This window comes from Quercus suber, unplaced genomic scaffold (genome assembly GCF_002906115.3).
Source record: "Quercus suber isolate HL8 unplaced genomic scaffold, Cork oak 2.0 scaffold_895, whole genome shotgun sequence".
Lineage (NCBI taxonomy): Eukaryota > Viridiplantae > Streptophyta > Magnoliopsida > Fagales > Fagaceae > Quercus > Quercus suber.
Window position 1 is genome coordinate 165681 of NW_027070321.1, and position 13815 is coordinate 179495.

General features: G+C 32.4%; 1 protein-coding gene across 1 annotated transcript; it reads right to left on the reverse strand.

Moving 5' to 3' along the window:
- Positions 1 to 413: 413 nt before the first annotated feature.
- On the reverse strand, positions 414 to 4514 carry LOC112036401 (10 kDa chaperonin 1, chloroplastic). The gene is made up of 7 exons (XM_024069203.2): positions 4344 to 4514; positions 4150 to 4208; positions 3900 to 3950; positions 2238 to 2303; positions 2066 to 2113; positions 1840 to 1869; positions 414 to 688 (listed from the first exon to the last, which is right to left on the reverse strand). Exons 1-7 carry the CDS (start codon positions 4432 to 4434, stop codon positions 620 to 622), a joined length of 414 nt encoding a protein of 137 aa, XP_023924971.1. The 5' UTR covers positions 4435 to 4514; the 3' UTR covers positions 414 to 619.
- Between the last annotated feature and the right edge of the window lie 9301 nt (positions 4515 to 13815).

The window sequence follows — 13815 nt, forward strand, 5'->3', positions numbered from 1 at the left end:
CCAGCCAATGAAGCTATGTTTAAGAATGGCTTTAGGAAACCATAATAGTTTCTTGAAAAGTGAACACAGTATCTGCTTATTTTCAGCTTATATATGGGGCATCTTCCATCTCAGGAAATTAACTATTTTATGTAATAGTGTGAACTTCTCCAGGTAATTTCGAATGATTATGTGGATTCTGGAGAATGCAAATGTTAGGGAGAGAGGGGAAAAGGATGATAGGGCACTTGAACCAGTTCACATGTTCTAACTACATACATAGTAAGTAATTTCATGCAAATGATTTACCATTGATTTGCTAAATGCGAATCTATATAGAGGAAGATTGTTATCTTTTAAGTTATTATTACACTCAAAATTGGGATAGAGAATTTATATTCAATTAACATGATGGATAACATTAACAAACCTCGTCGACAATGATTTAATTTCATATCATTTTCCAAAATCTTATGCCATTGTGCATGAACAGTAGTGCATAAAATTCAACATGGATAGGATATTTCTCCACGCAGTGAAGAAATCACCTTTCTAATTTATTAAGTACACAAGAAAGGCCAAAAATCATAGTAAATTGTTGGCCACTACTCAACCATAAATCTTAGTTAATTGTTGACCGCTATTCAACCACAGCCAACAAGTCACCTGATTTACAGAAGCAGTGCTTAGCATCTGTTCCCAAATCCACCTGAAATACCACCCAAAATTTTTTTTCGTTAACTAATAACATCAACAACAAGAAGAAGATTCATGTGTGGTAAATAAACACACATCTGACAGGAGTTCAAACAGTGACAACCACCAACACATGCTCATAGGTGGTGAACACGCCATTTAGCCCAAAGAACATAAGCTGATAACAACAATAATATCAAATAATGGTAACAACAAGGACAATTTAAAGTTAATTAATATTTATGTAGGTGCTTGCCTGTGCCTAAGAATGACACTATTAGCAGATAAGCTGCAAATATTGAATGAATGAGTGCAATTATGTAACATCATCATTTCAGTACAAGAATATTCATGGCCCTATTACACTACTATTAATGAAATAACATAGAGCAGGTTTCATCAGACAAAAAAAAAAAAAAAAAAAACTAACGTGAATATGATCATGGGCAATCAAAATTAGACATATCACCTAATTTCAAAATCAAGGCATTAATACACAGTCAAATATAACAAATGTGATATACAAACTCAAATTTACTCCAGATTATGGAGAAAAGGATAAAGCAGATAACTTCACCAAAAGCTAGCAAAAAGACTTCCTGGATCATGAATAAAAATATTTACTGTCTAAAAAAGGATGATCTAAAAATATCTAATAATCACAACTTCTTTCCACTCATACAACAATGGCCATATGGCCTAGTAGCATCTGCATCTTTCTGTGAGTTTAGATCCAGGGGTCAAATACAGTTAATTAAACTTTGCCAAAATTTATATTAATATATATCATTCCCCTCACTCCCAAAATCCATACATTATTAGTCTGAGTCTTTGATCTTCAAGCCATGTGTAGAAGGATTTAAGTGCTTAATACAGATAAATATTTTATCAGGAAATGTCATGACAAATTCAATGCAAGCAACATTTTCTAAAGCAGATTCAGCACAATATAACCCATTTCTATAACACTGATACTGCAGCAGCACAAAAACTTCAATTGATAATTTATGGTGAATATAAGGACGCCAATTTTTTGTCACAGCACAATCATGAGAAATAACATATCTGATGAAGGTCATTTCACAAGAATATCATTTGTGAAGGCACTTAATGGTACCGAGGGCTATATGATAAGTGATAACTTTACAGTAAAATAATACTCACCTCATAGGCATTTATGTCTGAGAAAAGAACCTGCAACAAAATAAGCATTTAATCAATTTAGATGAAACATCAAGCTACAGAACATTTCTTGGAAATGAAACCATAAAGAATAGGAAAAAGTTCATTCATCAGGAAGTTTATAGTGCCAGCAGCATCAAAATTGTTTCAGGCTTCAGCCACTGACTGAAAAAGCATAACCAAAGCTGAATACAATTTGGTTGCTTACCTTCTTTCCAGCCTCCACTTCCCCAACATCGGCACCAACAGAGAGAATCTGAAGCATATTCAGATATATTAAAACTGCTGGTTAAATTATCCAGAGAGATTTTTTAATCTAAAAACGATAAAAAAAAAAAAAAAAGTTCTCAAAAGACACAAAGGGTTAGCATTTCACATACCTCTCCCATAAGATACCTCTCAAATTTAACAGCTGCTTTGGGCAACAATACTCCCCCAGCTGATTTCTGTGGCATAAGACATTTCATCCATCAGCATGCCAACTAACAACAGATCATACATGAACTGTGTATTTATACAATGCAGAATTCTTGGCAACCACTATGTAGAAAGCACAAAATGACAACCAGTTAACATGCAACCCTAACAGGTACCCTGGTCACAATGTGAATTTAAGTCATGTGTAGAATGATTAACACCCAAAATCTCTTGTTTGTCCATTCTTCCTTTCCCCTAGAGAAATAATGCCAGCTCATACTGGGCTAATTCCCAAGAGATCATCAGGCCAAGATCTTCTTTTCAAGAGATGCTCGTATCTTGGAATTCTTCTGTATATGCATGGGTAGCACAGGCCATTGTAGAGAATTCAGTTATTCTTTTCTTTTCTTTTTTAAAGGTAAGTTACACACCCAGTGAGTCTTGATTCTCTTCAACCCAATTTCTCAGGGGAATGTGCGCTACTTTTGAGTTACATCAATGAATTCAAATATAAAGAACTAGAGCCAATTTCAAGCAGTTTCTGGCAGCATTGGAATCAGATTGTTTCTGTTGACTTGATTTGTCCGATAACAAATGCAAAACGAAATAAGGATCCTCCTGCTGGAAATTAGATCCTACTCTGTCTCCCCTTGCATTTGGCAACACAAAGAGGCACAATCAAACTGTCTCAATTACTATCATTATCGCCGACACAACATTTTGTCTGGACTTGCCTTAAATTATGGACACTTTTCTTGTGTGATCACTAGTCCCCACCTAAAGAGATGATTTTCTTATGCCAGTTTTGTGGGTGGATGAAAGAGACAAAGAGGTTTTGCCCAAAATCTTGGCTACATATTAAATTCACAAGGGCCTCCTTTACTAGACACTTTAGAGGTTGGACATTAATCAAAGGTGGGTTGCACATCTCCTTTTCTACATATATATACTACTTTGGTGTATCTATGTATCAAAACTGAGGGTTTTGGCTGAGTCCCTGCATTCAAAGTTTCAGCCTTTCAGGCAATAGACGAGTTAGACTCAAAGATGAATACCCCAACTTGGCACCCTAAACCGAGTTGAACAACACACCCTTAAAAACCAGCTCGCAAGAGGAGGGTGTCCAAAAGCTTATATGCATATGGTTGAGTGTAAAAACCAGCTCACAAGAGGAGGGTGTCCAAAAGCTTATATGCATATGGTTAAGCTTAGACTCAATCCATGTGAGACACTAGGATCATAACACAGCTTACATTTTAACATAAATAAAGGCAGGATGACTTCATATTGTTGCCATCTCTGAGCTCTAAAATTCAAAGACCAATACACAAGGTCTCAAATGTTTCACAATCAGGATTAAACTATATAGACATAGCTGCCAAGGATTAATATATATATAATTACAACATGGTACCCAGTACCCACAAATATTACTGAACAAGATTGGTATGACCACCCAAAGCATGGCTTCAATGGGAAATAAATTCAATTTAATCAAACAATCAACTCAGCCCAAATTGGCTCTTACTTCAAGAATCTTTCATTCTAATGCAATAATACGAAGAAGAAGAAGAAGAAGAAGAAGAAGCCACACTACATAACATAAGCAGAGAAGGCAGGCATACCTCAGGCAACTCCTCAAGACGAACAAGTACTCTATCAGCTTGTGGAACCACCTGCAGCACCAAAATTACCAACACTAAGCATAAAATTCAAAACCCATTTAATATTTGACAGCAATCAACAATACTTAGATGATTAAAGACCAAAAAAAAAGAAATACTAACCATGAATTTTACATACAAAGTGGTAACCTATCTATGTAAAAAAATTCAGCAAAACAATTAACTAAAAAAAAAAAAAAAAACAAAAAACCTTGGTGGGTTCCCATTTCTTTGAAATTGCGTTGACTCTGAGAGAGTTTCTCCGCAGACCTGTTCAGGACCCAGATACAAAAAACCATTCAAAAAGAATTGTAGAAAGAAAATGTTTGTTTAAGTAAAAACAAAAATAAAAACAAAAACAAAAGGGGTTGAAAGTTAATTTGTATAAGCTATAGAATTTAGTACCTAGTAGTGGTCTCTGGTTGGAGTTGAGGAGAGAGGGAGCATTGGTTTTGAATAGAATGGGTTTTGGTGCTGTGAGGAAACTTGACGCCATAGATAAGAGAGAGGCAGCTCAACTGTTTGTACTTTGCAGTTTGTATTATGTTGGTGGTGCTCTTGAGTTCGGAGGGCAAAACCCTCTTAAAAGCCTTAGAACCGCACGTGTGGGCTCGATGTACGCGTGTTTGTTTAGTTGAACCGTTAACTATCTATAACAATACCTAGGCATTCTAGGGAGTTCGTGAACACACCATGTTCACTTCTTACTTTTATTTTGAAAATATATTACTGTATTTTGTAAGGTAAAAAAAAAAAAGACTATTATTTTATTTGGAAGTGTTCTTTTTTTTTTTTTTTGGTAAAATTTTGGAAGTCTTAGAGTAACTTGTAAGAGCATTAATATTGGTAAAAGCAAATTACTAATATGCTAAATTTACTAATCAAATATAATAAAAGTAGACTGCATTAGAGCATCTCCAGCAGTTTGGGCATCCGGCTCTAGTAGCTAAAATTTGGAGAATGAGGTGCACTGTAAATACTCCAACAGTAGCCCATCAAGTCTGATGGGTTGTATAAAAAATGTTGAAAGATGTGTAGTTATTAAAAAATGTTGAAAGATGTGTACTTCAAATATATATTTTCTATTATAATAATGATGTGTTGTATAAAAAAATGTTGAAAGATGTGTAGTTATTAAAAAAAGAATAAATAATTAATGAAAAAATAATATTTAAATGAGATAGATAATGGGATAAAGAATTTGTTGAAAGTGTATTTGAAAAACTGGATAGGCAAAAGCTAAATGTCACTGTTTATCAGCTAAACAGTACAAAAATTTTACTATTCTGCTAGAGATGCTCTTAGTGGAGGCAAAGCCAAAATTTTTTACTGTTGAGCTACCGTGCACACCCAAAGATGGTTGTGCACGGTAGCTAAGATGGTAAAAAAAAAAAATTTATTGAAAGATATATTATTTTATTGTGCTGTGGTGGTGAGAATTGTTTATTATAATATATATATATATATATTATATTTTATTGTGTCGTTTATATTATTTTATTGTGTTGAACATTAAAATAAAACTACTTATATTGAGTGTTTTGTAAAATGAGGTAGTAAAATAGATAAAGTAATGTTTTGTGATGTCAAAATGTTAAATTTTTTGCACCACCAATGGTGATACTCTAAGATAAAATATATTTAGCTTCCTTATTGAGTTCAAATCTTCTATCATACTTTTCCTGCTTCATTCTATACTCTACCAATAAATACTTGTCATGTGTTCACCTAATTAATTAAATACTACTATTAATTAATAATTGTAGTATTAATAAGTCAATAATGATAGTATTTAATTAATTAGATAAACACGTGGCAAGTATTTATTGGTGGAGTATAAAGTAGAGCAGGAAAAGTGGGACAGAAGATTTGGACTCTTGCTTATTTTAACTAAACAAAAGTGTCTAATAAAGAGCTTTGTAACTTGACTTGTTGGCATTTTTCAATTTTTTTTTAAATAAGACATCTAGAGTTCAGATATCATGTATCAAATTATCGAAAACAAAAACACAAAATTATTCAAATGTGAAAAATAAAAATGTTGGTCTTCCTTATATGTTTTCTCTATCTAAAATATATAATTAAAACAAACTCTTACAATTATACATCTATATCAAATTAGTAATTGATAAAAAAATTTTGTTATCGAGTAAGTGGCATGAATTTGAATCCTAACTGTACACACCCAAAAAAAAAAAAAAAAAAAACAATGTCTTGACTTAATGAAAAAAAACTATCTATCATAGAGTAGACACAATAAATTTAAATTTTATTGTATAAAAAAAAACAAACAAACAAATAAACACGAGAGATTACAAAAATATAACATTACTACACAATAAATAACTCTTAATTTTTTTCATTGTTATTAAAGTTGTATATATTAGATATAAGTGATTTTACTTTGATAAATAAAATAATGAAGAGGAAATTAAATTAAACATTAGAGTTTTAGTAGCTTGCCTGAGTGAGCTTAATCTCGTTAGAGCAAAGTCATAGTGCCGATCAATGAACAAAATTTCAAAATTGCAAACATGCTTAAAATAACATTTCAAGTAAGCCCACTCCAGCAAGTATATCCTATCTTTCAACCTTGGTTTAAAAATGGATTTATTGGTTAGCTAAATACAAGTTAATAAAATTTTGATGATCCAAATTTTTATTAGGGTAAACTACATATTTGGTCCCTATTTTTTACTCAATATTTTAATTTGATCCCTAACCTTTCAATTGTGTCAATTTAGTTTTTAATCTTTCAGTATCGTGTCAATTTAGTTTCTGCCGTTATATCTTGAATGAAAATCAGTGACATGGCAAATGGCGAAAATAAAATTTTAGCTTATTTTCACATCAACGGAAACTAATTTTTTATTTTAACCGTTAGATACGTTATTAATTTTCATCCAAAAAAATAATGATAGAGACTAAATTGACACGGTACTCAAAAGTTAGAGACCAAATTGATATAATTGAAATGTTAGAGATCAAATTGAAATATAGTATATAGAATAGAAACCAAAAACGTAATGCACTCTTTTTATTGACTACTGTAGGGTCAGTTTTTGTAGCCCAAGCCCAAAAGATATGGGTTAAAGACCCAACGAACTTAGGACAATGAATTTGTAGAGAGTAGGCGAAAGAGCTGGGCTGGTTATGAGGTAAACAATGGTTGGCTAGGTTACTTGCAGTGAGGATAACATGAAATAATGCTTGAACAACTCCATAAATGAATGTTTGAAGAGATGTTTTATTAAATGAACATTGATTACAACATTCAGAGTTACAGTAAAACTTCTATTTCTTTTTCTCTCGTCCTCTTCTTATCAGGGACCCTTCTTCTTTATATAGCACCCTTTCCCATCATCTTCATCGTCCACCTGTTCTTCATCTGCGTATCTACTTAAGTACATGTCACGTCATGTGTCCACTTTAGTTCTTTGTGAGTGGCGGTAGTTGAGGTTACACTGTTCAAGGGTCTTCTCCACATAAATACGGCCAGAAAAACTGTTGCAGTGCATTAAATACGGTGGTAGCAGCTTTTCCTTTAGATATTTCTTCGTTCTGATCATCTCCAAACCTACCCAGAACTTATCCTTATCATTGGGATTGTTAGGGAGATTATTCGGACTTCCACACGTTTGTTTGATCAAGGCTATTTGTGGCCGAGGAGTAAGACATCTTCGGACCAGTAATGACCTCTTCGGACGGTACTCCCCCTCTACTTCTGGGCTTCCTGCCTTCAGATGGACCGTCCCCACCCAACTATTGCTCCTCGGAAATATAATACTCCTTAACACGGTGCCCTAGGCCCATTAAGTAGCTCTGGGTTTTTACCCCCCACAACTACAATTTGTTTATATCAGTTTTACCACAAAAGGCAATCTTCTAATTACAATTGCTATTTTTCTTTTGAGGGAAAAATTACAATTGCTAATTAACAAAGCATTCTATATTTGGTTTTATTTTTTTACTGAAAAATGTTGGTGTATTTGGATTGGCTTAATTTTTTATTACTTATTTGAGCTTTTAAAAACAATATTTTAGCTTATTAATGTGCCCTTTTTTTAAGAAATAATGTGCACATTTAGTATAACTAATTTTTCAACTTTTGAAATTGTGGTTGTTTGAAAAAAAAAAAAAAAACGTACTTCAAAAAAAAAAAGTTTAAAAAAGTTGTATTTTTAAAAGTGTGATATAGCTCAATCTCTTTTTTTTTTTTTTGATACAATTATACTTTTGTTTTGTCAACTTTCACCAAGTGAAGTGCTTTTTAGTTTTTACCACATTATAGGGTAGTTAACACCTCCATAAATTTGCAAATAGTTGCTTACAAATTACAATAAGAATAGGAGGGCCTGAATACAATTTAAAAAAAAAAAAACAAAAAAAAAAAACAAAAACAAGAAAGAGAAATCCTTCAACAAGAAAGAGAAATCCCTACTACAACACACTAGTTTCTCAAAAAAAAAAAAAAAAAAGAATCCCTACAACTATACTATATGTAATGGTCCACCAGGCCAGCTATAATTTAATAGCCCACTTGCTTGTTCAAACTTCTAACGCTGAAGAATCATGCCGTTTGGATTGGGCGTTTGTGTTTTCAGATTTTTTTTTTTTCCCCTTTTGCGTGTGAATAGTAACCTCACATGAGTTTACTGTGCAGAGAATAAAAATCACTGCACATGTACTATTTATTACTGTTCATAGCACTATTCACGCACTAAAAAATATTAAAAATGAATCCCACAGTACTATTCATACATTTTAAAAAAAAATTTGCTATAGTGTTTTAAGTTTTAAATTTTCAGTTTCAGTACTAATAAGTTCAATCCAAACAGACCTTAGTGTTTTTGTTTTTTTCTATTATTTCAAAGATTCTATATCTATATAAATTTGAATACGAAACTGAGATAGTGATATTTCATAAAACAATAAATAATAGTGAAAAGACTTCAGCTGGTATATATGTTATTATGAAGGTGGGAGAGAAGACAAGGCTAAAACAGATTCAATTATTAATCAAAATTAAAATTTGAAACTTTTCTAATTAACCTCTTTTGGTTAATTGGTCACATGCACAAGTTACTTTGTTTTACCATGCAAGGTTGTAAACTGTGGACAAAAAATTTCTGCTCCAAGCCTCGTTTAGCGCAACACGTTTCTCAAATATCCGCTTCATACAAAATTGGGGGGCTTTACTTGATAGACAAAGGTGAAAGTTATATTTAAAATTAAAAGCCAGTTACCAAATTTTGTGATTGTAAAGTGTAATTGATCACATATGTCTAATTGATTTAGGTAAAAGTATAAATTATATTTTTTTAGTTTGACATGTTTTTTAATTTTTTTCCTTAAAGTTATATTTTTTAATTTCTTGAGAAATAATTTATTTAAATCTTATAAGAAAATTATATTTAAACAAAAAAAAAAAAAAAAGCTTGCCCTGATTAATAAACTTAAAACCCTCTTTTTCAAAGTTCTTACTAGGCAGTTGATAAATATATCAATGATGTATTGCAGGTTTGCTTGTAAAATAAAGGGAAAATTTTCAAATTTGTCTATAATTACTCAAACATTGGAATATATATGGACAAATCCCTGTTGGTAATGGACAAAAATTTTGGCCCAATTAGCAAGAAAAGTTATGGTGCATATGGACCATCAGAGAGTGCGAGAGACAAGCATATAACTTCCATTCTATATTTATAGATAAGACCTAGCTTCAAAAGCATGAAGCACTGATACATTGTTATTGCTCGAGAAAAATTAATGGCTAGCTGCTTTCAACCTAAGAAAAGCAAGAGCTGGTTCAAACACTTCCAATATAACCCAAAGAAGGACAAGGCAGGCGATGTTCGAAACATTCTCTTGATAGTTGCCACCCTATTTGCTGCAGTCACTTTTCAATCTGGGGTTAACCCTCCCGGCGGAGTTTGGCAAGATGATGATTTTGGACATGAACCAGGGAGGGCCATTTACGCGTCTCGAAAAGAAGACTTCTATGTTTTCTTGTTCCTTAACACTCTGGCACTCTCCTCCTCGGTTCTTGTTATAATGTGTCTTACTTATGCCTTCCCTTTCTATATAGAAATATTGGTTGCCACAGCTTCAATGCTTGTAACTTATGGATCCGCCATATTTGCAGTCACTCCTGGTAATTCTTTTAAATTTCGGTACATCCTGATAGGGGCTGCTTTGCCATTTGTGGTACGAGGCTTGATTTATTTAGTCCAGCTTTGCTGTGATTGTGTGGTTGAGGAAGAAATTAAACAGAAGAATCTGTGTAGCAATTGTAGAAGGAAGATTTCTGAAGATAATTTGTGCGTAAAATGTGGAAGTGAGATTTCCTAAATTTCAAAAGATGTCGAAGGTTGAATTTCTATCCGTTCGATCCAAAAAAAAAAAAAAAAAAAAGCTTCAGAAGATGTCTAGCAGGCATATTCCAATTCTGTATTATTATGCCATAAAATTGTTGTACTGGTATAGCTTTTTTATGTACAAACTTGCATGGGTCTGTTTTATTTAGCTTTTTTTAAAATTGTTGTACTGGTATAGCTTTTTTATGTACAAACTTGCATGGGTCTGTTTTATTTAGCTTTTTTGGAGTGTTTTTCCCCCTTCTACGTATCTTTAGTTGTAAATCTTATGGACTTTTTAAGTTAAAAATGTTCTTATCTTTTTTTGTTTTTTTTTTGGCTTAACCAAGAAAGATATAAATCAAGTTTAATAAATTTTTTTTTTTTTTTTATGATTTAAACCACTTGAAAAAAAATCAAACCCAATAGGCCCTTAATATCCTCACTACGTATGTTAGATTTATTCTTCTTTTTTCTACTGAAATTTTTTTTTTCTTGACATTTAATATTTGTTAGTGTTCTTGGGTTTTTATTATAACTCAAGATCGAGCAGTGGAAACCAAGAATGTTTGCTTGGAGAATCCTGTTTTGATATTGATATATTAATCAAGGGATTTAAGATAAACTCAACACACATATTTAAATAAATATACAGACATATATAAGTATATATGAGTGTGTATAGCAAAAAAAAATCTTCATTTTCTAATATGAAAGTCATAAATATATATATATATATATAAATATGTATATATGTATATATAAATTAAGAGAATTTATCATTGTCCTAAACACTAAATTGTATAAAAAAAGTTGTCTGATTTGCCATTAACAAAAATGAATATTGTGCAAACGTTATATATAATAATGCTTGAAAGAATAAAAGAGAATAGAAAAAAAAAATTACATCAAAATAATGGTTACTTTGTTTGATAGTATTCCAAGTTTCAACATTAGAGTTATTTTAAAAACCACATAATTTTTTTTTTTTTAGAATTTCACTATAGAAATGATAAATAATTGAAAAGGAAGAAATTAGACGTAGAAGAAAGTTAGGATGAAAAAGACAAGAAAAAGGACAAAACTTAAGAAAGTGGAACCTGATGAAAACTCATGAAAGGGAAAATACGGGAGTTGGGTGTAATAATAATGATAAGATAACTAGATAAGGGTTAGGTGTCACCATTTTATTGGATGTGGAGGATTACCAGATATGGTGTAGGTTTATTTCAAATGTTCTATGTTGTCACTATTAATGATTTGGAACTTATCGTTAGAATCCAAATGAGGTCTATTAAATCATCAAAATTTCGATGCATGAATGTCTTTTAGGCTGCGTTTATTTTGGTGTAAAACCATTTCAAAAATTGGTTTTACACCTCAGTGCGTGTTTAGTTGCGCATGGAAAATAAGATTTTCCATAAAACCAATTCAGTTGACCGTGTAAAATAAGCCTTTGACTTGGAAATGGTTTTACATTTTTATTTTCACTACAAACCATTTCCGAGTCAGATGCGCAAAAGAGAGAGATAGAAAGAGAGAAAGAAGAGAGAATAGCTCACTCCACAAGCTCACATCAATCCAGACACGGTATTCCGATCATCTCACTAATCCACACACGCCGAGCTCAGCCACTCGATCCTCTCCCTTACGGTAGTCCGATCACCGAGCTCCACCCACTCTTCGTTCAGCGCCACAAGGAAAGCCAAGATCGTCCCGCCGAGATCATTCGCCGAGTTCGCTGAGAAATTGATGGCTTCCTCTCTTCCTCCAAAGCTTTGATCTTTACCTTCTCTTTCAACGAAATGGATGGCTCCGATCACTCCGATTTGAAGAGAATGGATCGTTGGGTTGTGGCCTATGAGTTGGTGGTGGTAGGGATCAGTGGTGTGGGTCCTTGGGTTGTGGGATGTGGCCGGTTGTGTGGGTTTTTATTGGGTTGTGGTGGGTTTGTTGATAGCCATTGTTGATGTGGGTGGGTTGTTGAGGTGGGTTTGTGGTGGTGGTTTTTTTTTTTTTTTTTTTTTTTTTAAATTAGAGTTATGGTGGTGGCAGGTGGCAGGTGGTGGTTTGTTGATGTGGGTGGGTTGTTGAGGTGAGTTTGTGGTGGTGGTGGTGGTGGTTTTTTATGGTATAAAATTTGTTTGGAAGCTGAGAAAATAGATGAGAAAATGTGAAAAATTAGAATTTTCAGAACACAATCAAACACCAGAAAATATTTCCCAAAGCATTTCTTGAAATGCAATCAAACACTTGAAAATATTTTCTTTTCCTAAAAATAGCATTTTCGGAAAATATTTATTTTCTAGAAAATATTTTACATACCAAACACAACCTTAGTTTTCAAAAATAAAAAATAAATAAACTACAGTGTTACACGAAATGCCAACAACGTATGTTACACACTCTCCTTGTCCCTAAGAGTAATACAAGCAATAATGCTGAACCTTTTTTTTTTTTTTTTTTTTTTTGAGAAAGAAAGAAAAAAAAAAATTCTAACACAAAGGCACATCACAACTCCACTTAAAAGTAATAGTAACTTTGAAAAGAGGGTAAGACAAGTTATACTACACACAACACACTCTCTTAAGCAATGTGGAACAATTACCCTTTTTTTTTTTTTAGAAACAAACACACACACATACATAAAGGAGAGGGAAAGAGGTTGAAAGAGGTTCTAACATAAAGACACACTACAACTGAACTCAAAAGCCATGATATATTGATGACCCTTTTGGTCTGTATATTAAAACGAATTACGGTGATAATGTGTCGTTTTGAGATTATCATTTTATATGTTTAATTAGAATTCTTTGTTAATGTTACACACTCTCTTTGTTTCTAAGAAATATGTTCCCTTTCATATTAATTAAATGTTATTTATTATTTGATTCATAAACATATAATTGTTTATAATTATTTTACAATATTTGATAATTACAATGGAGAAAAAAATTACTGATTTGAATTTTGGAGGACTCTTTTGGAAACACAAGAAGTTGTCAATTGATTTGCAAGGATCTTAGTATCTTGAATATAATTTTAAAATACAAAAAAAACTTGAAATTTAAATATATTATAGTTGGAATTTCTATTGATCTTTGATAATCCTATCCATTAACTCATTGAAGGTCAAGATATTCTAATGGTAATTTTTCAAAAATCACATTCAATGAGAAGTTATTCAGTTGTCTAGCATTGACAAATATACGAAGTATACTTGAACTCAACATTTGTTAGGATTTAGATCCAAGTTGGCTAATTCCTATGCAAAAACGTTCTTTAATGAGGGTTTTAATTTAATAATTGCAAATTAAGTAAGTTATATAGTGAGTCAGGTTGCTATTTGACGGTTGCCAGTTCATGAAGAGTTGCTTAAGCACTTTTAAGACTCGCTCAAGCGATCATTAAAATCAAAGAGAGACTTCACTCAACCCTCACTTGATCGAAGAATTTGTGGAGGAAGTTCTATAGAACAATTCCAAAGTTTAGGGACACACATCTAGTCCATATACATTTTG

Excerpts from the sequence above, each read along its gene's own strand:
- LOC112036401 (XM_024069203.2), bottom strand. The coding sequence starts at position 4,434 with ATGGCGTCAAGTTTCCTCACAGCACCAAAACCCATTCTATTCAAAACC. Across the intron at positions 4,209-4,343 it reads CAACCAGAGACCACTACTAG|GTCTGCGGAGAAACTCTCTC; the intron begins GTACTAAATTCT and ends GGTCCTGAACAG. Across the intron at positions 1,870-2,065 it reads AAGTGGAGGCTGGAAAGAAG|GTTCTTTTCTCAGACATAAA; the intron begins GTAAGCAACCAA and ends ATTTTGTTGCAG.